The 27,577-nt window shown below is 46.4% G+C and overlaps 1 protein-coding gene across 1 annotated transcript in view; it reads right to left on the bottom strand.

Moving 5' to 3' along the window:
• The window catches only part of KSR2 (kinase suppressor of ras 2), a 2,560,931-nt gene that overhangs the window by 432,601 nt on the left and 2,100,753 nt on the right, over positions 1 to 27,577 (bottom strand). The window contains exon 15 of the mRNA XM_069619206.1: positions 7,756 to 7,852. Within this exon, the coding sequence (XP_069475307.1) occupies positions 7,756 to 7,852 (97 nt within the window). The remainder of the gene's footprint in view (positions 1 to 7,755; positions 7,853 to 27,577) is intronic.

Genomic DNA, 27,577 nt, shown 5'->3' with positions numbered 1-27,577 from the left:
CCCATGGGCAGAAAGGTTTGTGTAGAAGAAGATCTCTCCACTTTCTGTTCAAGCTAGTTGTGAATAGGTCTATCCACACAAGGTCACACATTTGAAAGATTTCCTTCACAATCTCCTTGTTTAGCCCCCACTCATATGACACCCCCAACTGACACCTCAGTTTGTTTGCTTGAGTGTTTTCAGACTGCTGCGGACTGAAGTGATCTTGTCATTGTCAACTTGTTTTTTATCACCAAAAACTAAAGGGGCATAGTCACCCTAGACGGTTTCAGTGATCCCATGCTGTTCATCTTGATATAGTGAATAGCAGTGGTGTTGCCTGTGAGGAACTGGACAGGTGAACCTCTGATTGATAGAAAGAACAATTTCAGGCTAACTGCCCTGAATTCCAGTAATTGATGTGGAAGGTCTTCGCCAGGCCTTTCCACAGATCCCGTCAGTGAATAATCCGGAACATGAACTCCACATCCCATCAAGTGATGTTTTGAGTAGGGTGACCCATTGGCCATGGATTCTGCAATGGGCCCCTGAAAGAGGTTGGTCGTGCATGTTGACTAAAGAAGGTCTTTGAAGACCTGTGCAGGGGCCAGGATAATGTCCCTCATGCACCATTGAACTGGGACAACTGGCATTTTAGGGACCACTGTAGCAACCACATGCTCAGACTTGCTTTCGGGAATATTAAGATGGCAGATGCAGTGAACCCAGTCATTCTCGATAAAACTCCAGAGGTAAGTCCCCTATTTGGATGGATGATAACGGTTGTCCATGAAAAAAAACGAATTTAAAAAAACGAATGGAGAAATGATCGAATTTCTTTGGTTGGAAGACCAAAATTCCTACTTGCTTTTTGCACTTTTAAAAAAAATATTGCAAGGGGCAGACCCCCCTGCACCTTTACCTTAACTAATACCCTTACCCTACTCCACACCTATATTTTATTAAAACTCTTTCAACATTTTGAAAAAAATCGGCCAAAACAGTTCAGTTAAACCTTCCTCGATTTCTTCAAATTTGTTGTTTCTACGGATACCGATGATAACTACCATAGTCCAAATGCGTTTTATCCTGGTGGGGGAAAGACATGCCTCGTTCCATAGTCAGGAGCATGTTTTGGAGCCTCAGGACTAAAATAGGTCTGTGGCCTCCTTCCTTCTTTCAAATTAGGAAGTACAGTGAATACCAGCCTTTCCAGATGTTCCCTTTTGGTACAAGCTCCACCGCTCCCTTCAACAGAACCGGAGAAAGTTCTTCTGATAGAAGTGGTTCCATAGGAGGGGTTGGCAAGATGGGTCGGTTTGATTGGGTTTTGTTAAGAAGGGTAGGCAGTAACTTTGATTTACTAGTTGCACAACACATTTGTCTGAGGATATCTCCTGCCATTCCTCTCTGAAGACTTGGATACTGCCCCCCTAAAGAAGACTCGTGCTGCAATGGCAAGTGGTCTAGAGAGGTTTTGAGACCTGCTCCTCTGTAGGAACTGTAGCAATAGGTTTTTGTGCACCTCTGCCTGTAGGTGGCCTGTGAAAACGCTTTTTTAGGTAGGCTGTTGTCTCTGTTTGAGGCTTATACTTTTTGGTTGGAAATTGTATGGTCTGAGTGTCCTTCTTCCAAAAGCAGTTGTCGAAGAGGAGGAGGTGGACAAGGCAAATCCCAAAGAGTGTGCTAACTGCTTAGGTTCTTTACATTTTTGTGAGATTTTATCAGCTATGGGACCAAAAGGTTCTGACCCGCCAAATATCATATCGAGGAGTTTTAATTCTACATCTTGAGCATAGTTTGGCTTGCGCATCCAAGAATGTCTTTGAAATACATTTGCTGTACTCTTTGTGCGTCTGACACAATCTGTAGTGTCTTGTCACATCTCTAGCATATTTCTGGCTGTATCTTTTCTGTCTTGCACCAGCTGTCTAAACAAATCTTGCATGTCTGGTGATCTAAGGCTGGTTCTGCCATTTCCCACGAAGAATGTGAGTATCTTTTCAGTGTGCAAGAGGCATTAACTGTTCTAAATCTTAGACTCCCTGCACAAAACCTTTTCATCCCCAGGTGTCTCATCTTTTAGATTCCCTACCTGGAGGTGTAGATGGCAAAGCAGTATATTTAGAGCCTTCTGTCACAGCCTGAATTACAATGCTGCCTGCTGAGGGATGGATAGTTAACAACTACAGATAATTTAGACCTGCCAATATTTCTGTGCTATATTTTTGTTCACTATGAAAGCTGTGGCTTGCTTCACCCAGACTGGTTTAATTACCGCCATCAGAGTACCGTTCTAGAGAAGAACAGGCACCTGTGGCTGCTTTGGCTTTAAAATATCATCCCATGGGAAGGAACCACTTCAGAACTTGATGTAAGTTTTAAGGTGTCAATGGCTATTGCCACCAATTCCCTAAAAGAGCCAAAGTTCTGCCCCATTGCTTAGATTGGTTGTATGCCTATTTGTGAATCTGGGGAGGTGTCTAGTCCACTATGTTCTTGTAGATACTTTTGTATTTGCAGGAGGGAGCCTAGGTCCTATGTGTGTAGCAACTTCTCCGGCCAGGATTTCTTTGGAATATCAAAAGATCAGTGTAAGCTAGGGGGAATACCCTTCTTTACTTCATGTTCTTAAAAAATGCTTTGAAACATTTAAATCTCAGCAACCCTGCTCCTGGGTTTGTAAAGCAAATGATCCAGCTATGACGCCTCGGAGATAGATTATTCTACGTGCCTTCTCTTTACTGTTTCAACGGGTGCCAGCGTTGAAGGCGGTGCTCATGGCAGCATCAGAGTGCTCGAAACAGTGATTGCCATCATCAATGCTGAGCACTTTGGGGTTTACTACATCGATTGCCACTGTGCTTCCGACTCTTTTTTTATGTGAGATTTCCCTTTGCCTTTGTCAACAGTACCCAAGATTGAGGGCCTACAGCAGCGGTGTTGGCTCTTATCCTCATTCTTTTTTCCCCAGAGTAAGGGGTTCTTAACACCTCCGAGGCCTGATAGAAATGTCTGTTTCTTGTAGGTTCTAAATGCTTCCCATTCCTCTTTCAAAGATGATGCTTTGGGGAATTCAGTCCTACCTGAAACTTTGGGTCTTGAACAGTGTATTTTATGTTTCCTCAATGAGGAGGAAGAACCATTCTGAAGGGTGAAGAACAGCTTCTTGAATGATGGCACCACTCATTTTTAGAATTCTTTGCACTTGACTTCGATTGATGGTGTGACAACTTTGGCATCATTTTCTTTCTTCTGGGAGACATTTTCTCCACTCTTGATTTCACTGACTTCGATTTTGATGAGACTGTGTAAAATCTTGCGAATCTTTCCCTTTGGCATCATCATCATCATCTAAGAGGATCCACACTGCTCAGTTCATTGTCCTCTCCTTAACAGAAAATGTGTGGTGTGGGTATCTACCACTGAAAACAATGGCACGCTGTACATGCTTTACAACCACGATTTTTTCAAAGCAATGATGGCAATTAATTTACTGAGGAGTGACTGTCACAATGTTCTCATATGTTGCCGCAGAAAAAAGGAACTAAAGAAAATAATACTGATGGCTCCGTTCTTGCACTCCCCATTGACTCCGACTCATCACGAGACATGACCAACAAGACGGTCGATGCCGGAGCTGAACGGTGCCACATACTGGATATGAATTTTTTTCCAGTATCAACAGCGTTGACTGATATTTCAAAGATGAGGAATCTGTGGGAGTAATGCGTCCATTAGAAATCTTTTCCATTAGGTTCACCTTTAACCAGAAAACCCCATACACATCAACTCTAGGTGCTACTCAAGAAAATGCACAAATCAGTCATGTGCACTCTGAAAGACTTGGTCTCAAAAAGCAAAAGGCAAAGCCGAAATCAAATGGTATGATTGGCAACTAGTTCTCATCAAAAGCAAGAGGCAGAGATTGGTGGGTAAATGAGTGAAATCTGGGATCCCATGCCACAAAAAGAAAAGCATTCTATATGTCTGGAACTACAGGCACACTGTCTGGCAGAAGAAAACAAGGGTAATCAACAATCAAATAGACCTTGCTGCCAATAACGCATGAGAACTGTTTGCACTGTACAACCAACTCACCAACCCAGCCCATCCTAAAAGCCTCATTAACTGACTCCACTCTACACCTAGCAGAAGTTAGGGCAAACTTCTTTATCATTAAAATGGGCAGCAATAAAGAGTTTATTTAGACACCTAATTACTTCAATACCCCAACTACAATGGAAAGAGACAATATGCAGTCATTCACCACCTTCCGAATGGCTTCTCTGAAACCAAAATGAACTTCATAAAAACAAAAATAAAAATAAAGACGAAACCGTTAACCTCAAACTGCACCATGTTCAGCATACTTCACAAAGGTCCTCATCAAGACAACCCCTTGACAAACCTATGTAACATGTCTCTCCTCTCAGGAGTACTCACTACGTTCCATGAAGAAGCAGTAATCACCCACACCTGAAATAATAGGTGGCTGAATCCTCAGTGTTGAAATCACGACATTCCCCATTGAGGTAGAGAGAACTGTGAAAGAATAGTTATAAAGCAACCGCATGTGTATTTGGAAAGCTATAATCTCTTCCACACCACACAATCAGGCCTCAGACCTGGTAAAATCATTGCAACAATGCTGCTAGATGCAAGTGAACGCATTGTGCTTGAGCTAGATGCAAAGCAACCACTAATCACACTTCCCAACTTCTCAGTACATTATGACTTGGTTGACCATACCATTCTCCTAGCAAGGTTGGAATCCCACATGGGTATCAGGACAATACCCCGAGATGGATAAAACCCTTCCCAAACATAAAAACACACTGGTAATATGCAGAGGCCAATGAGTTGGTCATTAACCATGGTAAGACTGAACTAATCCTATATGCATCTGGTATGGCTGCACACCTTCGCATGCAATTAGGTATTGTAAAAATAAAGTACGCCCACTCCTATAAATACCTGGGAGTGGAATTTGACAGCAAAGGCAATTATCATCTGTGTATCCAAGCCCGTAAAGTTAAGGCGGCGCAGTTAAGAGCTATGATATATAAGTTCACACGGGACCAGAGTGGGTACTCTATTTGTGGAGCATGTCAACTCTACATCCAATGCTTAATGCCCATGGTAATTTACGGACTGGAATCCTTGATAAATATTAATCTAGGATGGTTGCAAATAATCAAGGGTACATTTTGGAGGAGGCTCCTGCGACTCTCTCAATGCATACCCATGGCCTTCCTCAGATTGGAGTTAGGAATTATCTCCCTTAAGGCTGTTGTGCCACGAAAAAGAGCGAAGTTATACATCAAAATCCAGAACAACCCCACCAACCCCCTGTTGGTATGTGTAAATGAAGATTTGAGGGCCAGAAAGCTATCTAAATTAGAGACAGCTATGGATAAATTGTTTGAAACAATATGCTGGATCCCTCAGTGGGGACAAGAAAATGAATGCATGCTTTACCATCTGCATAGACGTTTAAACATTTGGGATTGGCAGAATAATTACGCTCATTTAGCGAGTCTAAAGAGCTATACATTTGTGACTTTTGTTTTGTTTACATTCAAAAAAGCACACATGTATGTAAATCTTAGTCCCTCAGATGTTTTGAGGCGATTTATTTTGTTGCTCCGCATTAACCATCTCCCTACCCTTGAACTCATTGGACTGGAGCGACTTCTCCCTGAGACAGAAAGGCATTGTGATTTTTTTTTTATATAGCCTTGACCACATTAGGGATGCAGAATCTTGGTAACAATGTATTAACACACTGAATCCTAGTTTGCATTTAGCCCTCCTTACAATATGGTCAGAAGCGAAAAGAGTATTTATCAACAAAGGGGTGCTAAGTCTACCTCTTACATTACCTGAGCGAGCTCTAATAGCGGAATAATGAAATGAAACACAAATTCTGCCATTCGGCTGTTAGCAGTGCAGTATAGTGGATTTGAGCCTGATTGTGACTCCAATTGATTACTAAGGTTTCGTGGTTTTATTTCGTAAAACCTGAAAGGTACTGTAATGTGGTTTGTTTTATGAATTAAGACTATGTTATTTATTTCTTGATTGTATAATTGTATGATTATGCTTACTTTAATATGTATTAATTATTCTTTTTTCTAATCTGTATGATCTGTTCAATTAAATGTGTAATGTTTTTATAAAAAACTATATCACATTAAAATAAAATAAACAAATAAAAACACACTGCAAAGATAAAAATGGTTTAGTTCTGTTCGAAAGCATTCTCTGCCATGTGGAGTGCCTCAATCGTCCCCACTATCCCCATTGCTCTTTAATGTCTATTCTTGACCTTTAATGGGCATCCTCAATCACTTTCGGATAGAATTCCAGATATACACTAATCACACCCAATTGAGAACACACATGGACGACCATCTTCAACCCAAAAAGTTCATATTTGAAAATTGTTTATCAGCAGTTCCCTCCTGGATGTTCAAAAGCAGACTTTGCCACAACCCTGGGGAAAAAGAGATCTTGTTTTGTCCGGTACAACACATCCACAGAAAATACCCAAATGGTGATTGCGTGACATGAACCTGCACTGACACAAGTAATAGTGGTGAAGAACCTAGGAGTGACACTTCACCATCCTTTATACAACTAGGTTAATGCAGAACTCAAATGATGAAAGCTCTGATTCATTCAAAAAACTTACCATTGCAAAATCCTCCTGCTAGGTAGCCCCAAAAAAGAAACAAGGTGACTTCAGACCACACAAAACAGGAGGGCTCATCAGGTCTTTCAGATAAAAGCAAGACCACATGTAGAGAGCAATGAAGAGCCTTCATTGGCTGCTCATCCAATGGCTTATAGAATGTAAGGCGATGGTCCCCACACTTTTAAAGTAAACCATTCATGAAGGGAAGACTAACTGTGATGGACTCTCAACTGTTTAGAAAGTCACCAGAATGGGATTGGAGACCAATCATAAGAAATTGAGAAAATCCTTGAAAACTCATGTTCAAAAAGGCTTTCCCAGCAAAAACAAATAAGTTGTTGTTGAATGAACGGATTTAAATTAGGTTGTTACAATATTTCCTGTAACCAAGCCTGGCATTTGCTGTCATGCTTTTGTAAAGCCTTGAATTGTGGTCTTGTGTGCACCTAACCTGTGAAGTGACATTGCCTCATCTTCCCTTCACCCCCCACTGTTTAATCTACATGCGGTGAAGAGTGTGCAGTGAAGAAGTCGAAACATTATGTCGAAAGTCATTTTTTCGAATGTTTTATTTTTTTATTTACATTTTTTTTTTGGGTTCCGCAAGTAAAAAAAAAGGGGTAAAACAAAAAATACAAAAAAAGGGGTAAAACAAAAAAAAAATACTAAAAGGGGGGTTAGGGGTACCCCCATTTTCGAATAAAAAACAAACAAAAATCAAAAATAGACATTCGAAAAAATAAATCCATTTTTTTCGACATTATGACTTTCGACATAATGTAATTCGAAATTATCACTATAAACCGCGGTGAAGTATTGTCTGCATAAGTTGTTCTTTATAAGTCACCAAAAAACAAATGTAATACATCCTTCACGTTATGGATTAAATTATTATCTATTCATTTTCACCTCTACCTGTTGCATGATTAAAGACCGTGCAAAAAGAGAAGGCACAACTTCTACGTGTGATCTCCAGTTTTCCAACCCATGGGAAATATATTCGAATTATGGGGAGGCATGGGTCCTGAGGTCAAATCACACCTACAAAACCATGATCTCTGATGCCTGTTGCTTACCTTAACAATTTCTTGTGCTATCTGTCTGGTTTTATTTACGTCCAGGACCATTTTGACATCTCTGACCACAGAATAGAGTGTTCGGCCTTTGCACAAACTGCAAAACAAGAAAAACAGAGGGCAAGGGTTTATTCGATTGTCTTTTACAAAAGTACAAAATAAAATTAGAATGAGGGGCACACCAACAGCATTACAGTCATCAAAAATATGCACACTTTATTGAATATGGTTCAATTGACCACAGTGCTCATTTTGCATCGCTTGGCTGTTTGCATAGACATAGGTTCCAACAGGCCATTGTCATAAAGTAATAACGGGAAAAAGGCATGGCCTACTGCTTGTCCCAGAATCCAGAGGCAGGATAGTCCGCAGATATAAGGAGAATAAAAAGAATGGGAGGGAGTGTGCGTTGGACACAGAGAAATATAGAGTGGTACAGAGACAGTGAAAGGCAGATAACGCCCTTTACCACAGAGATTAACTGTGCACTTCTTGGTAGCAAAGGAAGAGGTGAGTCAACTAGATGCCCTACTCCACAACTGTCTAAGAATTCTCCACAAGGATGGTTGTATTATTCACAATGAAACTAAGATGTTGTGAAGAAGTTACCATTGGCCAAGGCATGGACCAGCATTTGTATTTAAAACTCCTGCAGTTGCAGAGCAAGGCATAGGTTATCTTGCCAGCAGAAGGTGCCGATTTGCTGGAGCACATCTAGCACACTGGTGAACTGAATGTACTCTTTCTTTTTCTTGCAATACCGACTGACTTACTAAGAGGCACACAAAAGTTTACTGAATGGCGCTTGAGTATGTGTGGACAATGCCATTTATAATGCTTCTTTTATAAAGCGCTTAATTCCGGTGAACAGTTTCTAAGGGCCAGACATGGATTCGAACCTGAGGGGCTATGGGCTGTCTTTCTTATAAGACAAACGTGTTGCCCCTTAGCTATCCTCCCAGCTGAAAAATTCAACTGCACACTTCATACTACTTGATAATACATGGGAGAATACAGTGACGTCAGTATTACACATACCAGCAAACATTTCTTAGGCAATATGCACCGAGACTGTGGGCCATTAGCGAATAAGGTAATGCCCTGGAAGCCATAGTTACAGGCCAGATCGTAGCAAGGGCCTTAACGAAGGTCCCGGGGGCATTACCTTATGCACTAATGGCCTGCAGTCTCGGGGCATAGTTTCATTACTACCCTGGCCCGTTAGACCGGGTACTAATGGTTTTTGTTTTTTTCCCAACTGTGAGATGCGTTGCATTTAGCAGCTCAAAAAAAACATTTAAAAAGTCCCAATAAATGCCCGCCACGGACAGAAAACGAAGTCTGTTTTCTCTTTCCGTGGTGGCCATATTAAACAAAGAAAATGGCCGCCATGGGAGGGGAGAAGGGACTATTAGTAGTCCCTTCTCCCTTTCCATGGCGGCCACTCCGGGATGTCGTGGCGAGAAGCAGAGCGACGTCAGGAAATAGTCTGAGAGGTGCGCGAGGGACGGCACAGCATGAGCAGCCTTACCATAAGGTAAGGCTCGCAAAAGCACCAATCAGTGTGGTAATGTTCTCCTTTGTTATGTGCGCCGGGTACTAATAATGTATATTTCACAAAATGCTTTCCTAAAACCTTCACTCTTTATTATTTAGAACAAGCCCTTTTCCTAAGTAACCCGCTTCTTCCCTAAGCTAGTAATGAAGGACCCTTCACGTTGTCTTCTTCAAAGAACAGCACAAAGTACCCTAGCAAGGTACTAACAGCAGAGTGAGCATGGGTGAAGTGCCAAACAGAGGGTAGGCATCACGTTCTAGAAAGCAATGTACCTGGAGCACACTAACAAACAGGTAAGGAAAGGGAAGGGAGGGCAGTGGAAACAAGGAAGAGGGTTGCAATACCTCCGAATGCAAAATCTATATGAACTGCACACTCAAGGATATGTCAACAGCTTTAACAAGGATACCACCTGTGACGTTGCCCCGTAAGGCTTAAATAAACGGGGCGTTCCCGGAAGCACCAGAGCGACCGGGGAGCCCGAACCTGACGGACGTGTGAGTGTGAGCTCTGTTGGGTTGGGGGCTCACGGGCATGCCTGGGGGGCAAAGGACAGACCCCCAACAGTGGCGACGAGTGATGTCGGATGCCCGGGCCCGGCGGTGAAAGGCGTCCGGAATTTTTTCAAACGATCGGAACGTTCACGGACGTTTCGTTTCATGCCGTGGCTGCGGACCGCACACGCGGCTGGCGGCCATTTTGCATACGGGTCTAATTTTTGGATTTTGTGGTTGCTGAGTGCATGACCTGCACGCCCATACCCAATTTGTGTGTTTTCTTCAGATTTTGGGACTGTTACGTCGAGTGTAAGCCAGGATAAGGACTAATATGGTAGGGCCTGCTTAGTCCAGTCCATCCACGTGGCTCAATTTTTGACACTTCTATACGGCAGTGCTTTGCTGCAAGGTGGCAACAAGGCACTTCCTCGCCCCCTTCATCATCAGGACACTCTTTTTGATCCTCTTCATCATCACGAGGTGGTGGCCGTTTTGGAAGTTCTTTGTGTGTTTGCACCAGGCTGTGTGTGGCACGGGGGTGCATCCTTCCGCATGGTGATGGTGGGAATCTGAGTTGCGGCCCCAGGTCTGGTAGTGGGGTGCCTGTGCGCTCAGTCCCATGTCCGACAGCGACCAGGACGGTGACACCGTGGATCCTGGGGAAGAATCTCAGGACGAAGGTCAGGCGGCCCAGCCTGCAGCTCTGCAACCGCTGCCACCGGGGAATCAGGGGCCTGAACAACAGGCACCACTAGGGACACAGCCTGTCGCTCCACAAGGGCCCCCCATTATGGCTCAAGCTAGAGCCCAGGCGGCCCTGCAACCGATACCAGAATTCGATCCCACGGGCCCCCCGTCCAGTCTGGGGCCCCGATGGAAGAGGTGGGTGACCCGCCTGGACATGTACTTCAGGGCTGCTCGAGTGGATGACAATGACAGCATGGTAGACACCATGCTGTACTCGGCGGGAGCCGTGGTTCAGGAGATCTTCGAGTCGCTGACTCCGGTGGACCAGACCTATGGTGAGGCGAAAGCGGCTCTCCTCGCACACTTCCTTCCACTTGCCAACGTGGACTTTGAGAGATTTGTGATGCTGTCGGCCAAGCAGAAGGATGATGAGACCCTGGACACATTTTACGGCCGCCTACGCCGCCTTTCCCAAGGGTGCGCGTGGGGGGACGCGGAGGACATGATACGGACAATGCTGATCCAAGCATGCTCCTCCGGCAAACTGAGGAGACAGGTCCTCAGAGAGCCGCGAATCACTCTGCCCCGCATACTAGAACTGGGTCGATGTCACGAAGTGGCTGAGGCACGGGCAAACAAGATGGAAGCGGGCTCATGCTCGATCAAGGCCGAAGAGGTGTGCGCTGTGTGGCGGGGCGGCAGGGGAACAAGAAGGCCTGGTGGAGCCCCCCGAGACAGGGCAGGAAGATCGGGGGAGTCATGTCAGAAATGTGGCTATGACCTCCCCCACCCCACAGAGTGCCCAGCCGCAGGAAGAACATGTGGCCGATGTGGACTGCCGGATCACTTCTCGAGAGTGTGTAAGGCGGCTCTACCTGTCATGGTACCAAGAGTTCCTGCCCGAATCTGGACTCCGCGCCAAACCCGGCCATCCAACGTGGCCCAGGTGGATCAAGCGAAAGAGGAGGCTCAGGCAGAGGAGGCTGAAGAAGAGGAGGAGGAGGAGAACATCTTCTTCGTCTCAAGCATGGGGATCCTGAAAGGCAAAAGCAGGAGACAGCCAAGGTGCGTGGTGGAGGTGAACCGCTCGCCTGTTCCCGTGCTGGTGGACACAGGGGCATCGGTTAATGTTATGGCGAGGGGACATTATGACGCTCTTGACCCATTACCGAACCTGGCTGTGCCAAGAGCTCGCATCTTCGACTTCGGTGGACTCGAGCCCATACCGCTGGATGGAGCGTTCGTGGCGAAGGTGGAGCATGAAGGCTCGAAGATCAGAGCCCGGTTCTATGTGACCCCCATAAGCAACAACACCCTGCTGAGCTGTGCGGCTGCGGAGGCACTCGGGATAGTGAGTTTTGCGTACTCAGTATACCTGGAAGATATCAACGATCTACTGGACAAGTACGCAGCCCTGTTCAACGGCATTGGGAGAATGACCGGTGATCCAGTCCGGCTACACATTGACGACTCAGTACAACCAATTGCCCTGAAACACCGGAGAGTTCCTTTTCATCTGAGGGAGCAAGTCGACAAAGAACTGGACAACCTGGTGGCCTTGGACATCATCGAGAAAGTGGAAGGTCCAACACCATGGGTGTCCCCCATTGTCGTGGCCAGGAAACCAAAGCAGCCGGACTCCGTTCGCATCTGTGTGGATATGAGGCTACCCAACAAGGCCATAAAAAGGGAGCGACACCTGACCCCGACCATCAATGACATAATTGCTGAGGTACAGGGGGCCAGATTCTTCTCCAAACTCGACCTCAGAGCAGGGTACCATCAAGTTGTCCTCCATCCGGAGTCCCGGTACATTACTACATTCACCACCCACCGGAGACTCTACAGGTACAAGAGGTTGAGCTTTGGGGTATCGTCGGCTGCCGAGGTGTTTCAGAACATTATCCGGGGTGCACTGGCTGATCTTGAAGGGGTACTCAACATCAGTGATGACATTTTGGTGTTTGCCAACACGGAGGTGATCCACCTGAAGCGCCTGGCCAAGACCTTCGAGAGGCTACAGTCATTGGGCCTTACCCTCCATAGGGACAAGTGCGAATTCCTGCGCCCATCAATAGAATTCTTTGGGTTCGTGTTCAAGGAGGGAGGGGTGTCACCCGACCCGCGGAAGGTTCAGGACATGAAGAGTGCACAGCCCCCGGAATCCGTGTCGGAAGTGAGAAGCTTTCTGGGCATGGTGACCTACTGTGGTCGGTTCATCCAAAACCTGGCCTCGAGGTCTGAGCCGCTCAGAGCTCTTACCAAGAAAGAGACTGCCTGGCACTGGGGTCCACTGGAACAGTCGGCGTTCGAGGACATCAAGAGCGCCCTAACAACGGAAGACACCATGGTGTTTTTCGACCCGGCGTTACCCTCGGAGATCGTGGTCGACGCCAGTCCGTTTGGCCTGGGGGCGGTCCTGACCCAGGTGGACCGGGATGGAAACCTCCGGCCCGTAGCATATGCCAGCAAGGCGCTCTCGGAAACGGAGCAGCGGTACTCCCAGATCGAGAGGGAGGCCCTGGCGGTCTTGTGGGGATGCCGACATTTTCGCCTCTATGTGCTGGGGCGCCCGGTGACTGTGGTGACTGATCATAAACCCCTGCTCCCGATTCTGGCGGGCTCGTCATCAAAGCCCCCGGCCAGAATTGAGAGATGGATGTCACGCTGGTATACCGGCCAGGTGCCAACAATGCAGCGGACGTCCTTTCCCGTCATCCCGGAGTGCGTGGGGGAGTGGCGGGAGACACCTGCGCAGAAGAAGCGGACGACCATGTCCGGATGGTGGTGGAGGGAGCAACACCAAATGCACTGCCCCTGTCGGAGCTGGAGGCTGCGGCGGCCGAGGATGGGTGCTTCCAGATACTGAAGCAGTCGATGCAGAGCGGTTCTTGGAAGCTCGTCTTGAAAGCTCTCGCAGGGCAGACCCATGAGGCGAAGACCGCCCTTGAACAGCTGTGGAAGGTGAAAGATGAGCTGTCTTTCTCGGAGTCGGGGCTCCTGCTCCGGGGGGATCGCATAGTGGTCCCCCACTCCAAAGTGGGTGAGGTGATCGCTTTGGCCCATCACGGACATCAGGGTGCTGCCAAGACGAAGGCGAGGCTGCGGATGAAGGTCTGGTTCCCGGAGCTGGAGAAAAGGGTCGATGACTTTATGGCAGCCTGTGTATGGTGCCAGGCAGCCTCCCGGTGCAGAGGGAACCGGCTATCGAAGCAACGCCTCGAGGGACCAGGCCCTGGGAGGTCGTGCATGCGGACTTTGGGTCCACGTCCGTGGGCACCCATTTTCTGGCCATAGTCGATGAGTACTCCTGATACCCCGAAGTGGAGCTTGTGGAATCGGTGGCATTCGAGCATGTGGTAGTCGGCGTGGAAAAGATCTTTGCAACCCACGGATTTCCCCGGATGCTGTGCTCGGACAATGGGTCGCCATTTCAAAGCAAACGCTTCTCAGAGTTCCTGGCCAGCTGTGGAGTTCAACATCGAAAGATATCCCCGCTGTGGCCCCGGGCCAACGGAGATGCAGAAAGACTGATGCGAACACTAAACAAGACATTTAGGATTGCGCAAGGACAATGCCAGCCCCTACAACGGGCATTGTATCAATTCCTGAGAGTGTATCGCACCACCCCACATGCCTCCACTGGTGTCGCCCCGGCGGAAGTGCTGTTCCGGCGATGCCCCCGGGGTCTACTGCCGGAGGTACAGGAGAGAGAACCCAGGATTATCAACGACCAGCAGCTTGAGGCCGACCGACTTGCCAGGATCAGCCAAAAGAACGTGCGCTGGGGCCTCTGGCCCCAGCGGCTGGAAGCCGGGGATGAGGTGCTCATCCGGAACCGCCATCCTCACGGGAAGCTGTCCCTACCTTATGAACCAGCGCCCCTGGATGTGGTCACCGTGAAGGGGTCAATGGTGACGGCCTCTGATGGGCGAACGGCTGTCACCCGCAACGTCAGCTTCTTCAAGAAGCTGGGGGACTCGAGAACTGAACCCCCTCTGCACCCGGCGGTCGCCGAGATCCCTGAGGAAGATGGGCCCCCTCTCGGTGTCCCGGCCTCTCCAAGTCGGGAGGCTGTTGTTGATGGACTACCGGTGCCGGAGGTGAGCGGGAGGTACCCCCAGAGGACTGGGCGAGGGGAAACCCGCTTACCTCAGTGAGTATGTGTTGGGACAGTTGGAGAGTCGTCCGGGGTGAGGGTGGCTGACATTAAAGGGGCCTGGGTCCAGGATGGGCAAGTTGTTTGTTGTGTGATATGTTGTGTTTAACTGATAACGTAATTGTGTGTCCTCCTGAAAAAGGAGGAGTGTGGCGTTGCCCCGTAAGGGCTGCGTGCGGCTTAAATAAACGGGGCGTTCCCGGAAGCACCAGAGCGACCGGGGAGCCCGAACCTGACAGACGTGTGAGTGTGAGCTCTGTTGGGTTGGGGGCTCACGGGCACGCCTGGGGGGCAAAGGACAGACCCCCAACACCACCCCAACTTCCTAATTCAATATTCACAGATTCTCACTAGTAATTCTCCATTATCTAAATTGTCTAAACTGTAACTGAACAGGGTGGATTTTGGTTCTCCCCTCCCGCTCCTTCATGCCTGCAGATGCAGCGCACAGTGGTGTTTTTTTAAAGAAACTAAAAGCAAAGGGCATGGTAAAGTGTTGAAGCAGGTTGCTGTGGAAACCGATAATAGAAGTCTTGCGGTTTCAAATGGCATGTGATATTTAAAGTTGCAGCGCCACTTACTTTCATTGGCAACAACTCGACACTCTTGTGTTTCTAATTTTCCCTCTTGGTTTGATTATTTTCTAGCTGTTGTGTTTCTAATTCTAAGCGCACTGTCTTTATTAGCGTAACGTTCTTCGATGTGGAATGAAGAGAGTTCACGTGCAGGAACCCGCCTGGATTTAGGAGTATGCAAAATGTAAGCCTTGAATACGGCAGGCGGCTTAGCAGTTAGTTAAGCAATACTCTGAGAAAGACAACCAGAATGTCCATGATTTTACAAGCACTCCAAAATAAACTCGCACAAACACAAAACACAAAAACAAATCAGGCCGAAACCACAGTATAAAATTAAACCCAACGTTCCCAACATTATTGCTTACAAGTAAGGTGCATGGTAAAACAAGATTCCCAATAATATGTATAAAGTACATTGCCAATACTCTCTACAATGTGTGCAGAGCTATATCAATAGGGAATGTATTAGCGAAGCAATTATGCCGACAATATACGTTTTGCCTTAATACCTCAAGGTAATTGACTTGCAAATATCAGACATTTATTGTCACCCACTGAGAAGAAGTCTCCTTCCAACAGTGTGAAATGAGTGTGGTCAGTAGGGAAGGTGCACATTAAATGCCTGCAGTGAACAATGCAAAAACGCGTCCTTAATTGACAACTGCAAACAATCCACCATAGAATAACACAAAACATGTATAATAGTGTCACTAATAGCCCCCCTGCAGAAATAAAACTGTCCACCTAATAAACATAATGGCTACATTAAAATATGACAAGATGAAAACGAAGTCCACCTGTAAGGAGGAAACCTCGAATATTAGTTTAAAACTTTTTTTATATAAAAGATGTGAAATCTGCATCTAAGAATGGCCTGAAGAAAAGAAAACATGTAACATATAAATGATTAGAATAGAATACAACCCAACAGCATAACTCTGTAGCGGTCAGGTAAAAGTTGAACACAGGATGAGATGACAATATGAAAAAATACATATGCACCACAATTGTACATAACCGAATGGTAGTGCTGGCATGAGCCCATGTGGAGCAATTGATGGAGCTTTTTCCAATGGGATTGTGCCATTCTAAAATGCTTCTATGAATCAGGCCCATGTGCGCCACAATTTTACTTTGCAGAATTGTAGGCCTGGCATTAGTCATATTTGCACCACAATTAGTAGTTACATGATCACTTTGTTGGCAGAGCATATGGGAACAAAATAGCATAAAGCATCCCAAGATTACACACATCAATGCCTTCCCAGCCAGACGCCAGAGTGCAAGGGCACAATCTTGTCACTTCCACGTGGATGCCCCTTAAATCAGCAAAGCCTAAGAATGGTCTACCACAATAACTGATACACTGATCCCAGCCTACAGCATCTCCCCGACACTGATACTAGCGCTAGAAATGCAAACTCCATGAAGATTAATCCACTGTAAATTCAGCAGTGGAACTCTAACCACCTCTCAAAGTGCCCAGGAACAAGGCATTCAATACAAGGAATGTTAAAACTTGTAGGAAGGGGCATGTGGGTGAGAGAAAAACGTCAACAGCTTCAGCAAAATCATGCCGCATGAGAACACACAAAGAAGACCCAGGCTGGCATGGTCGCCATTTACAACAAGCCAAAGAAAAGCTGCGTTCCACCAACGTCCAAGGTGGAATGCAAACCAACTGATTTGTAAGCATGCTCCACGAGGACAAAAAGGAAGCTACTGAGGCCCAACCTAACATACTATCGACCTACCCACCTGTTAAGAAGAGGTCCTACGGAGCAGGAGTAAAATGGGAACTGCATATCCCAGGGGCCTGCACACCCAACAGCACTGATCAGCCCTCCACTCCTAATTGGGCCATCTAGCATAGCATCAGGGTTTCACCCCACCATACATTGGCAGCATGGAATTATGGAAGGGCACAACTGCAGGCTCAGCAGCTAGTAGACTCACTCACACTCCCCTCTAGTACAGGCTAAAATGTAACGTAATGTAATGTAAATGGTCTTGTATAGCACTTGTCTGCCACTGTTGGTGGCTTCGCTGTCATTGACTGTAACAGAAAAGTGGTGTGGGGTTCATTAGTGGGACAGTGAGCAAGGCAGATGCAAAACATGTGGTGTTGCGGGTGAAGATTGGAAGTATCCAGCTACTGAATGCCAATCTGCTTTCTACGGGTTTGTGGAAGAGGCCAGGGAATATGTTATTGACAGGGAAGAGCTTACGATCTGATAGACTACAGCACTTTGGGTCTGGTGAGCCTCTGATGTTGGAGTGCGTGATAGGGCTAAGGAGGAGAGCTTAGTTTTGACTCAGTTAGTGTTGATGTGCTAACGGCTAGACCTGTGTTGATCTTCTGTGGGGGGTTTGTGTAGTTTAAGGTGGTAAGAGATTTTAGAGGAGAGTCGGTTAGTCAGGAGAAGGCGGGAGGATGCCTTACAAGGCAAAAACAAAAACAACCTGCAACCATGGCCTATTGCAACATTCCATGTACAGACAGATCTAATTTCTCCAGCTGCTAATGCCACCTCTTTCTTGGCCTCTCTGTCTCAAATAGATACATTGCACCTCATGTGAAACAAAAGCAGCATCGGCGAGTTGGCATATGAGGGAAAAGGTATGTATGGAAACTCAGGCATTACCTTAAACTGCTGAGGCTTATGGGATGCAAGGACTTAAGGTTCGGGAGATGGACAGTTTAACATTTGAGGACTGTACTCACTTTCCTTAGTATGCTAGCAGGTCAACAGATGCCTCAAACCTTACTCTAACATGCTCAGTGGACTGCTGGGGCTTTTCCCTGTCGAGGAAAGGCAAGGTATTTGTCAGACGTTCCTCAGGGGATTGGTAGAGGCAGGGGCTAGAATCCCCCTCATTTCACCCAGAGGTCTATACTGCTGTCTCGCACAAGCCCCAAACTCTTTTCACACAGTCCAAAAATGAAACCCATTGCCCGCTACCAGCAGCCACAACTCACTAGGTTTTGGCGCAGCATCAGGACTTCGGTATCAGAGCGATTCTGCAACAGAGCAGGGGTTTCTTCATGAGGAAACGAGGAGCATAAAAGATGGACGATGGAGTGTGGATTCCTCCCCAAAAAATGTGCAGTACCTTGGACTGAAAGTAAGGTCACAGTGTGATGAGACGGCTGCAGGATGATGAAAGGATGAAGACCAATGTGTGACATGGGTTTTGGGGGTAGGATAGACGATGGACTTTCCGATAAGACTGCATTCGAGAGTTTGAAGTCTCTCTTGCCCCTTGCTAGCTAAGAGTCTCAGAAGAATTGCTTTACTTGTGCCAGAGCTAAATGACGAGACCAGGACAAAACAGCTGTGATTTATTAATGCACATTTGAAGGATTGCCCTTCCCGTGGTAGGGAGGGGCTGGCATGGATTAGCATATGCTCAAGGTGTGTGATGGTCACACAAGGAGGTCTCCTAAATCCAGGGGTGGTACTGCCTCACCCATTAATAGATGTTTACACTACAGTAAAAAGGGAAGGGTGAGACATGTTGTTGAGCTATTTCTCTAAAGTATGTGGGGTGGTGACTGAAATTTCCTTCTTAAATGTACAGGTTTACACAAGTTGGTTAGATGTCTAAGGGAAATGTCAAGAGAAGGCAATAGAAAGTAGCCCACAGACAGCTGCTGTGTGTGCCATATGTGGCCAGTAATATTGCCATAAATATGGTCGTTGGAAACGGCCATAGGTGATATTATTAGTGGGGATATTTTTTGGGGTAAATGGGAGCGGGGGCTGCGGGGGTGTCCCCCGGTCCCTTTAAAATAATATGGGGGTTGTGGGGATGACCCCTGCAGGTTTAATGGGATTAATATTGACACACAAATATGGCACCATTCTTGTATGGCGATATTTTTGCAGGGATATTAACACATGGAACCCCTGAAAAGTCGACAAAAAACATTTGTGTGGATAGGATCAGCCAATTTTTAAATATCTGGGCTATTGTGTACACTGGGACAAAGGTTGTAGAAGGCTGTCTGTAAAAGCTTATTTTAGCTACCCTCACCTCTGTATAGACACAGGGCTAGCCCTAGGATTTGTGGGGCCCTGGGTGGCAAAAGATATACGGGTTGCCCCTTATTTGCATAGTGACAACAGTGATATTACAGAAAACTATACCCAAGTACGAGTCTTTAATATGCAACGGCATCATAGGAAGTTAAATCAAAAACATGTTGCCATGAGTAAGGCAGGAGAAAATACACTGATGTCCAATATATGAATTGCCACTGTTATAATCTATCTATGTAGCAATATCAGGAGTGAGTTCCTTTTTTGAAGTAGCAGATACTGTGTGCAGAATGCCTTGAAGAAACTTCTAATGTTGGCACTTTAGGCACAGCAAGATAAAGGATTTTCCTGACAGCACATGTGTTGTTTAAGTGGTGAAGCCAGTATTTGAGGCCATTCTGATATTCAGGCACTTCACCACATATATTCCCATATGTAATTGCCAGAAATATTTTTTGCAAAAGGTCCTTTTGAAACTTTGGCTTGAAAACAGCATCTGACTGTGGAAGCCCTGGCAGAAATATGGTGACCGTGTCTTGATAGCTGAAGCTGCCTTTTTGCAGATGTTTTACAATTGTTTTTATTTTTATTGTGTATATATTTGCCCATATTGTCCAAACTATCAATAAGCTACAGATAAATCTTATTTTGATACTCAAAAGTTAAACTCCAAGCATGATCCAAGGATGTCAAGTCAAGGCAGGGATTGGACCTAGGGCAGACATAGCAGGTTGCCTGTACTGGAGAACTGCCCTATAGTGTGATAGAGCCCAGTTACCTGTGAAGTCTTGAGGTAGTGAGAGTAAGCTATTTCGCAGGTCTTCACATGTTAACAAAATTAACAGGGCTCAGTCCTAAATAAACAAAGGGGGGCTCAGTAATACACATATCAGAGCTGAGTACATATGGGCATAGGGCGCACTTCTAACCAATTTCCTTGGCCAATGGGGAGGGGGAGTGTCATTTTAGCCCTGTGGAGATTCAGCAAAGTTTTAGCACGGGGCAACTGAAAACGAGAAAAAAGAACCTTCTGGATTGAGTGCTGTCCTACTCAAAATCACTGGATGTAGCAGGATCTCGGTCTCCTCTCCTGTTGGGCTGAAGCTTGGTGACGTATAAACATGCATCTTCCAAAATTATCAAATGCTGCTCATTTCAAAATGAGGCAGGAGCTTCATAAATGTTCCCTGTGAGACTTGATTGGAGGGGCGATCAGGACAAAACTATTTGGCGGGCATGAGACGAGCAAGAGGAAGCAGGGGATCCTGTAGAAGAATGCTGCAAGGGCAACTCAGAAGGCTCGATGACTGTTGCTGAGATGTGATCTTTTTAGACCTTCCTGGAAATGATATGGCTTTTTTCCTATTCCTGCAGCAAAAGGTGGTGTTTCAACCTGGGATGGGTATGGACTCCTCTCTTCACTCTGTGAAACAACTTCTGCCCCCATAGTGAAAACCAAAATATAGCACCCATAAAAACACACACAGTAAGTGAACATATTTTAAAGTGAAATATACAAATTTCGTTCGATTGACCTTCACCCTTAGAAGAAAGTGCACAAGATAAAAGAGCATTGACCTTTCCAATTTTATTTTATCACAGCTGGAAAAAAAACCTGAGAGAGAAGATCTCTCAATATGTATGCTGGCAAAGTATATAAGGTGCCTACTTTTTAAGCCCAACAATCTATAGTGAAATGTTCCCTGCTTTACTGATGCTTTTATGTGGTTATGCATGTAAGTGTCTGCACTGGGAACATGACAACCTGGGTGAAATCCTGGGCCAAAGAATTGAGCAAGCTTGCTGGCAACAACACCCAAGAGGGATTGTGACCTCCCTCTGAAAAAAAGGAGGCGGACGCTGTTCTCCCACATGCATCCTCTAATATGTTAGGCAAAAAGTGTAAAATTGTGGCATTATTCCCACCATCTTAAATGGGAGACTACAAATACCAGAATGCAATTCAGCAAAAGGTAAAACATGGCCTTTGGGTTTTGAAAATGTACTTTGAAGACTTATAGGCTCATAACAAAAGGTAATGCGTGAAAATGTTACCTGTTTCAATTTCAATGTTTGACAAATGCAGGCTTCATATATGATGTGATAAAAATCTTACATTCTGTCATGCATTCCGCATGGCGGCGTTTGTGGGACGTCTGGAAGCGCCATTAGCGGTTCCGTTACGTTAGCGGCCGTTCGGATTCAACGTTCTAGTTGTTATCCAAGATGGCCGCCGCGTCTATTAATGCAGGTTCGATCCTTTCTTCCCCGCGTTGCACCTTCTATTCTCCGCGAAGGTAACGCTTCTGTGTTCGTTCTTTCTCCGTTATAACTTTCCTTCTGCTATTGCTACTCCCCCGTGTCTCTTGCTCCAGACGCCGCTAGTGTCCCTTCCATTCAGCCCTGTATCCTGCTTCGGATATCTTGTGTTTCTCCTTCTGTGTTTCCCAGCTTCTTACCCGTCTCTTCTTGCTGTGTTGTCTGGGGGATCTCCTCTCTGGGCAGACTTACCTCTCGGTCCTCGTTGGAATCCCTTGTGGATCTGCTCCGTTATCTGCCCTAGAATCTCCTGCATACCAAGTATCCATTCATCCGGACTCTACTCACCGCACACGCCTCCAACCGGCCAGCACACCGTGGAACCAACTAGCAGGGTTTTTTCTGCCATTCGGCTTTTCCCTGCTCTGGAACCGGCTCCCGGGAGGCCCCCCTGTCTGGTTATAACATATACCGACAGCGTGGCATCCCAGGGAGCTCGTCCCTTTTTGCACGATAAAAAGACCAGGAAGAAAATAAACACAGAGAGGCAAGAGAGACTGAAGAAGAAGTACCAAGACGATCCATCAGCTCTCTCAGGTGAGGAGAAGGGGAAGGGAGTTACTTCAGATCGTGACAGAGTGCAACGCCAAGGAAAGTCAATGGCTTCGTTAGAACAGTACCAGGAATTGGTAGCTGCTATTCAAGGTCTCACAGTAGAAGTTCAATCCCTTCGTGCTGAAAACCAAACCTTGAAGCAACAGGTTACTGCTCGAGATGAATCCAGAGGAGATTTACCCCTGCTTCCTTTCCCTTTTGGGAAATATGATGGAAACCCCAAGACCCTAACAAAGTTTCTAGACGCCTGTCAACTGTACTTTACCTTTCGTCCTCGGGCTTATGAGACAGCTAAAGCCAAGGTGGGGTTCCTTGTCTCTAATTTAGATTGGAATGCCCTTGCTTGGGCAACACCGCTAATCCTTCAGTCGGACCCCTCTACTCATGAGTACGACCAGTTTGTCCAACGATTTAAAACACGTTTTGAAAGACCCGAAGTTTTATACACCACATATGAGGCCATTGTAGACATCAGACAAGGATCCCATGATGTCCAGACTTATGTTTCGACATTCATACATCTAGCAACTGAGGCAGGGTGGCCGGATTCTGCACAACAAACATTGTTTCGCCGAGGCCTACATGAAGACATCAAAGATGAGTTGGCCCGTGTAGCCAGACCACAGTTTTTTGAGGAACTTGTCTCTCTGGCCTTACAGATTGAATTCAGATTAGGGGAGAGGAAACAAGAACGAAGGAGACCAAGACTCCCTCTCCCGCCATTGTCTTCACCTACGGCTGGTAATCATTCTGCGTCCCAGTTAGGGGAAGAACCTATGCAAATTGGCACAGCCAGAGGTACCCTAACAGCTGAAGAAAGGAAGCAAAGAAGAGATCTGGGATTATGTATGTATTGTGGCTCCAATAAACATCTATTGCGCAACTGTCCAGATGTTCCTTCTCGCCGTCAGGGAAACGGTCTTCCCCGTACCTGAACAGGGTCAGGTCGGGGGAAGTTTGTAAGGATCCCTGTAACAGCTCCTTGCCTCTCTCCTCTCAAGAAGATCAGCGGCTGATGGTCTTTCAGATTAAGTTGTCCTGTGGTTCTTCAACAGTCTGGGATGTTATTGCCATGTTAGACTGTGGGGCAGCGGGAAATTTCATTGATGCTTCATGGGCAAGGAGGATGAAGATACCCATTCATTCTAAGGACAGGCCCATCCCGGTTGAAGGGGTGGACGGCACACCTTTGTCTTCCGGACCCATAACGCAAGAGACTCTTCCAATACAGGTGCAATTGTTCCAACATAAGGAAGAGATTGTGTTTGATCTTATAAAGGCAGCCCATTTTCCGGTGATTCTGGGGATTCCATGGCTGCGTCGCCACAACCCTCTCGTAGACTGGTCAGCAAATACCATACAATTCCAGTCCTCCTATTGTCAAGAGTACTGCCTTCATCAGACTTCTTTAACCAGGCTATCCAACAGCAGGTGTTCGTTACTGGCAGCCTCTTTACATCGGGTACCAGAGCATTACCAAGACTTTCTCGAGGTTTTTTTGGATAAGCAGCCACACTCCCTTCCTCCCCACAGGAACGAAGATTGTGCCATTGACACCCTTCCCAATGCTTCCATTCCATTTGGAAGGATGTACCCTCTGTCGCTTCCCGAGCGCAAGGCCCTTAAGGAATACCTCGATAGTAACCTGCAAAACGGTCTCATTCAGGAATCTAAGTCACCCGTGGGGGCTTCATTGTTTTTCATACCCAAGAAAGACTCCTGTGAACTCCGTCCCTGCATTGATTACCGGGGTCTTAATCAACTCACCATAAAGGACCGTTATCCGATGCCTCTGATCAAAGAGATATTGGAGGCAGTTCACGGTGCTTCAATTTTCAGTAAACTGGATTTAAGAGGGGCGTACCATCTGCTCCGCATTAGGCAAGGGGATGAGTGGAAGACAGCCTTTAGGACACCCCTGGGTCATTTTGAGTATCGGGTCATGCCCTTCGGTCTTGTGAATGCTCCAGCGGTGTTCCAACGCTTTATGGACAAACTTCTAGCAGACCTCCTGTTTTCCTCTGTAGTGGTTTATCTAGATGACATTTTGATTTATTCTTCTTCTCCTACTGAACACCGTAAACATGTTCGCGAGGTCTTGGACCGCCTAATGAAGAATCAACTCTATGTTAAACCAGAAAAATGCATTTTCGATTCCCCTTCTGTATCTTATCTGGGTTTCATTCTCTCACAAGAAGGTATCCGTATAGATCCAAGGAAGATACAAGCTATAATTCAGTGGCCTGTACCCAGGAACGTCAAGGAGACCCAACGGTTTCTAGGACTCACGAATTTCTACAGACATTTTATTTCTGGTTTCTCTAATCTGGTCCTTCCTATCACCTTTTTGCTCAAGAAAGGGATACAATTCAACTGGACACCAGAAGCAGACATCGCCTTTCGAACTTTTAAGAAGGCATTTACTTCCGCACCCATTCTAATCCAGCCTGATCAAGCATTGCCCTTCATCGTACAAACAGACGCCTCAGGAGGTGCCATTGGGGCTGCTCTTCTCCAAAAGAGCTTAGATGGTCTGGAACATCCAGTGGCCTATTACTCTAAGACTCTCTCAACCAGCGAAAGAAATTACTCCGTGATTGAAAGAGAACTATTAGCCATCAAGCATGCCTGTGAGGAATGGCGACACCTCCTTCAAGGGGCCCGACATCGGTTTACCGTCCGTACAGACCATAGCAATCTTCGAGTTCTTCAGCAGATGGAGTGTCGTAACGCCCGTCATGCTCGATGGGCTTATTATTTTTCACAGTTCGACTTTGAGGTCACCTATCTTCCTGGTAAAGAAAACATCCTGGCCGACGCTTTATCCCGTGGCTATCAAGAAGATGCTGAAAAGAACCTAGTCCATGACTTAATATTAGCAGGCAAGAATTTCAAGACCATAGCTAATGCTTTCCCAAGGGATGTACAACTCAGACAACAAGGGAAACTCATGAAGGAATCTGTGGATCCTCGGTTAGAAGACAGAGAAGGCTATCTATTCAAGGGGCGAGCCTTGTATCTACCCGATAGTAAATATCAAAGAATGGCCCTCTCCTGGTGTCATGATGCACCGTTAGCCGGCCACAAGGGCATTCGCGCTACCAAGGATCTAATCTCGAGACTGTTCTGGTGGCCGTCTTGGAGCGAAGATGTCCTGTCATATGTCGAATCCTGTCCCGTATGCGCTTCTAACAAATACTCCACTTCTAAACCTCTTGGTTTACTTCAGCAGGAACCAGCGCCCAAGCAACCCTGGACTCATGTCTCTACGGATTTTATTGTTGATCTACCCCGATCAGAAGGCAATACTGCCATTATGGTAACTATAGATTCCTTAAGTAAGTTGGCTCACTTTATTCCACTAAGAGCAGTACCAACTGCCCCTGAAATGGCCAGAGTGTTCCTCAAGGAGATTGTACGGTTACATGGCGTTCCCGACACTATCATTTCAGATCGTGGACCACAGTTCACCTCTTTGTTTTGGGGATCCCTTTGCAAGCAACTGGGTGTTCAGCGGGCTCTTTCATCTGGGTTTCATCCCCAAAGCAATGGGCAGACCGAGAGACTAAATCATACCTTAGAACAATACCTCCGTTGTTTCTGCAGCAAGAAGCAAGAAGACTGGTGTACCTTCCTCCCCATGGCCGAATTCGCCTATAATAACACCAGACATTCCGCCATCCAAATGTCTCCTTTTTTTTGCACTTATGGCTACCATCCTACCCATATTCCTTTTGCCCAGAGGAGACCGTCTAAACTGCCTGCCATAGAACACCTCTTGCAGGAGCTCAAGAATTCTCACAGAACAGCCAGGGAGACTCTGGATGCCAGTCGCCTATCGTACAAGACTTGGGCCGACAAGAAGAGGAAGGCTCCTCCCGCCTGGATCGAGGGCAGCAAGGTTTGGTTGGCTACTAGGTACCTACCACGATGGACACATACAGGGAAGTTTGCGCCGAGATATATCGGTCCTTTCCAGATCATTAAGAAGATCAACCCGGTAGCCTTTAAGCTCAAACTACCCACCTATTTGAAGCATGTTAATCCTGTGTTCCATGCCTCACTTCTGAAGCCTTATCTACCTGATCCTTATAAGAGAAGATCTAGCAGAACAACCAGAACTGTCCCGGTAGAGCCTGCAGAATATGAAGTCTCTCATCTAGTGGATTCACGCTACCATCATGGAGTACTACAGTACCTGGTTCATTGGAAGGGGTATCCAGTGGCAGAACGATCTTGGGAGCCTGTGCGACACATACACGCACCTTTATTAATCAGGAGATTTCATAAGTTACATTCCGGCAAACCGGGAGGCCCCCCGGTGTGGAGGAGGCATACTGTCATGCATTCCGCATGGCGGCGTTTGTGGGACGTCTGGAAGCGCCATTAGCGGTTCCGTTACGTTAGCGGCCGTTCAGATTCAACGTTCTAGTTGTTATCCAAGATGGCCGCCGCGTCTATTAATGCAGGTTCGATCCTTTCTTCCCCGCGTTGCACCTTCTATTCTCCGCGAAGGTAACGCTTCTGTGTTCGTTCTTTCTCCGTTATAACTTTCCTTCTGCTATTGCTACTCCCCCGTGTCTCTTGCTCCAGACGCCGCTAGCGTCCCTTCCATTCAGCCCTGTATCCTGCTTCGGATATCTTGTGTTTCTCCTTCTGTGTTTCCCAGCTTCTTACCCGTCTCTTCTTGCTGTGTTGTCTGGGGGATCTCCTCTCTGGGCAGACTTACCTCTCGGTCCTCGTTGGAATCCCTTGTGGATCTGCTCCGTTATCTGCCCTAGAATCTCCTGCATACCAAGTATCCATTCATCCGGACTCTACTCACCGCACACGCCTCCAACGGGCCAGCACACCGTGGAACCAACTAGCAGGGTTTTTTCTGCCATTCGGCTTTTTCTATGCTCTGGAACCGGCTCCCGGGAGGCCCCCCTGTCTGGTTATAACATATACCGACAGCGTGGCATCCCAGGGAGCTCGTCCCTTTTTGCACGATAAAAAGACCAGGAAGAAAATAAACACAGAGAGGCAAGAGAGACTGAAGAAGAAGTACCAAGACGATCCATCAGCTCTCTCAGGTGAGGAGAAGGGGAAGGGAGTTACTTCAGATCGTGACACATTCTACCAAAAATAAACACTTTTTGGTGTGCTAAATCTGACCATCTGAAAGTAATGTAGTTAGTTTAAAACTGTTTTGTGTGATATATTTTGATTGGCCTGGTGGAGGGCAAGGTTGTAGGCAGCTAATTGGTACTTTCAGAATAAAAATGCCCCATTGCATTTCTTAACACAGAAACATTAAGAATATCTTGTCTAAAACAATGGTCTCTTAAATGAACCAAGACTTATTAAATGCTCATAGTTTTAAAACTCTACTAGAAGAAAGCGAGGAACAGTAATAATGGGGGCTATTGGTCTCTAGAGCAGCA

The sequence above is a fragment of the Ambystoma mexicanum genome, chromosome 10, assembly GCF_040938575.1.
Source record: "Ambystoma mexicanum isolate Mex_15411 chromosome 10, UKY_AmexF1_1, whole genome shotgun sequence".
NCBI classification, from domain to species: Eukaryota; Metazoa; Chordata; class Amphibia; order Caudata; family Ambystomatidae; genus Ambystoma; species Ambystoma mexicanum.
This window is presented reverse-complemented; position numbering and strand designations above follow the sequence as displayed.